Below are 3,034 nucleotides of genomic sequence, written 5' to 3' on the forward strand. Positions count from 1 at the left end.
AACAATATGATTAATTAATTACTATAAACGGCCATTATGTCGATTGTATAGCCATTTCGAAAAGCATTCACTCATCATTCATGAACATTGAGTTCTTGAATCCAATGCATCTCTTGTTATAAAGATAGAAAGCCTATTTATGAATGGCAGTTTATATGTTAGAACTTAGCCATATCATTTTGTTTAAAGAACAATATCTAAATGGATTAGATGTCAAATCCATCACCTTAGATAAATGAGGTGTGAGAAGTGAAGTGGGCAATTGCCTGTATGAGAGATGGGAAACAAAGGTGGCCCAAAAACAGGGGAAATGGCAGACCAGAATCTCAGCCTTTGATCCCGCCTTTCAATCCCTTCCACAACCTCCTCGGCGCTTCGTTACCAATTATTCCGTATAATCTCCTCCTTTCCTTCCACTCTTCTCCATTTCAAAACCCCTTGTGCAAATTTAAAATGCAGCAAATATACACAGAGCCCTGAGAGCAGCAATGGAGAGAAGCCAGAGCCTTGAGAAGATCAGGCAGATCACAAAGAAGTTGCAGAGGCTCGGAAGTCTCAAGAACGCACTTTCATTTAAACTGCGGAGCCGCTCAATCGACCAGGGGGAGGAAGAGGAGGAGAAGCAGAATAAAAGACGCAGATCTGAAAGCTCTCTTCCGCGAGCTCTCGTGGCGGACTACGCCGTAAAAGATGATCGCCAGCGGAGGCGGCGATCGGAAAGCTCGGTTCCGCGAGCTAATTTAGCGGATTATTCGGCCAAGGAGGATCGGCAGCGGAAACGGCGGCCGGAAAATTCTGTTCCGCGAGGTCACCTGGCGGTTTATGCCGCAAAGGAGGACTGTGAGTGGAGGCGGTTTGTTATTCCGGTGGATTATTTGAAGCAGCCTGTGTTTAAAGATCTGCTGCGGATGGCGGAGGAAGAGTTCGGCTTTGATTATGCGACCGGAATTCTCACAATTCCCTGCGATCCGGAACATTTTGAGGAGATAATTAACAAATTGAAATTTTCAGGTGCCTTTGCTGCCAATTACAGTCCGATGACATCCCTAAAGTCCCCGTTTGCTTCCGATTCCAAGCCTCATTTAGGTAATGGTGAGATTGTGATGGTGCATCGAAGATCTAAATGTCCTTCAAATCATGTATTATAGTATTTAACCCTTAAATTTCTATGCATAGCTAGCATACTGTTGAATCGCCTCTATTTTGTTTGCTTTCTTCCGCCATGGCTTTTGATGACAAAATAAGGGAATTCGTCAAACAAATATGGGAGATTGGAAGAGATCGACTGTTCTGCTTTTGCACAACAGCGCGGCAGGGCAAAAATTTGAAGCTCGGTGTTGTTAATTGTCCTTCAAATCGTGAATTATCAGTATTTAACCCCTGAATTTCTATACACAGCTAACTATTTATTTTCCTTTCTTCCGCCATGGTGTGGGAAACTGCATCGTTAATGTCAGATACGGGAAGAGATCGACTGTTCTGCTCTCGCAGAAAAGCGCGGCGGGGCAAAATATTGATTTATCAAATAATTTTGAAATGATGGTCTCATATTGCTGCTTTTGATGACATTTTAATTTTATAGTCATTTAAGTATTTTTGTGTTTAAATATTATCAAATCAACCAATTTAAAATTCATGAGCTACCAACTTGATAAAGATGGGACTCTATTGTTCAAGTGAAGGTTTTTTTATAAGTTAAAAAAAAAATGTTTTAAGAAATTTTGTTTCTTTGAGATCTTATTTGTATTATATTTTTTTATTATCAAATATGTATTTTCCAATCAATCTAATTCTATGCACTAAAATAATACTAGTATTTGCATCAAAAAAGATTCAACATCAATTGTTAGTAATATAAAATCTAAATTACAATAATAATAATAACCCTAATCTAATGGTAGACAATTTTAACTTTTTAATAAATTATCACTACTTTAATTCGATAACCATGACACAGAAAATTTTATAGTTTAGTTTTGGCAATTTATAAAATGTATTAAACATTTAAATTTAATTATTAAGTATAACTTTATGATTATTATTGAGTTTAATTTTTAATTTTCTAATGTAAATTTTTTATGTTTGAAATATTTTTAGTATTTTTAAATAAAATTTTGTTGGCATATTCATACATATCATAGTCAAGAGGACCGTCCAACCATCAACAAACCCAATAAAATGGAAATATCAACTTAATTCTATAGAATAACATCCTTTATAATATGGGTATTCTATTAAACCATTTGAAAATCATTACAAGTAGGACGACCAAGATGTTCCATTTTTATCTTCGAAATATATATGCATATTATCAAGTACATGTAGGATACGACTCTTCTATGTGGGTATGTGCAGGATCAAGGTGTGTCAAAAAGTGGTGACATGAAAATTATGTCATTGTGAAATGTCTCAACACATTTCAAAATCTATTCCAACTTTTTTCCCACCCATCCTGATACCAAACCCAAAAACTAATACCTTTATAAGGCCTATTATATCTTTGGATAGCAACCCTAGATGGTTAACTTAAAAAAAGTTCTAAAAATGTGTTTTTGGCCTGTTCTTGTGTATTTTTTACTTCAAATATGTAGTTGAAAACTTTTTAATCACCCGAATTCAATGAAACAAAAAGGATTTCTTAAGAATGTTCTTAGCTTTCCATAAATGTCATGTTTGTCAAATTACAAGTTTAGTAAGTAATTATTACTTATTTTCTAATGGAGTTATGTCTAAAGACATTCACACACTAATTTAAAAATAGCTATAACTTTCAAATGGTACAACATTTTTAAAATCCAAAAGATGCACCACATTCTATGCTTCTTCTACTATAAGGTTAAAAAAAAAAAAAATTTGCAGGAGTTTTAAATTAGTTAAGGTGTCAAACACGAGAATTTTTTAATTCCAAAAATACTATTATAGAAAATTAAGAATTAATTTTTCATTTAGAATAAAAATACCCAAAAATATGTGCCACATCCATGAATGAGTCTAATTCTTATATCTAGAATCTTATTTAAAAATATTATCATTT

The 3,034-nt window shown here is 34.2% G+C and overlaps 1 protein-coding gene across 1 annotated transcript; it reads left to right on the forward strand.

The window, feature by feature from the left end:
• The first annotated feature begins 267 nt into the window (after positions 1 to 267).
• LOC149543541 (uncharacterized) lies at positions 268 to 1,548 on the forward strand. Its single transcript, XM_089798332.1, has one exon. It carries the CDS (start codon positions 489 to 491, stop codon positions 1,146 to 1,148), a length of 660 nt encoding a protein of 219 aa, XP_089654458.1. The 5' UTR covers positions 268 to 488; the 3' UTR covers positions 1,149 to 1,548.
• The last annotated feature ends 1,486 nt before the right edge of the window (positions 1,549 to 3,034 follow it).

This window comes from Cupressus sempervirens, chromosome 8, assembly GCF_028749045.1.
Source record: "Cupressus sempervirens isolate cs-2001-9-10 chromosome 8, ASM2874904v1, whole genome shotgun sequence".
Classification (NCBI taxonomy): Eukaryota; Viridiplantae; Streptophyta; class Pinopsida; order Cupressales; family Cupressaceae; genus Cupressus; species Cupressus sempervirens.

Bases quoted from the DNA above. Each gene is read 5' to 3' on its own strand.
- LOC149543541 (XM_089798332.1), top strand. From the start codon at position 489: ATGGAGAGAAGCCAGAGCCTTGAGAAGATCAGGCAGATCACAAAGAAG.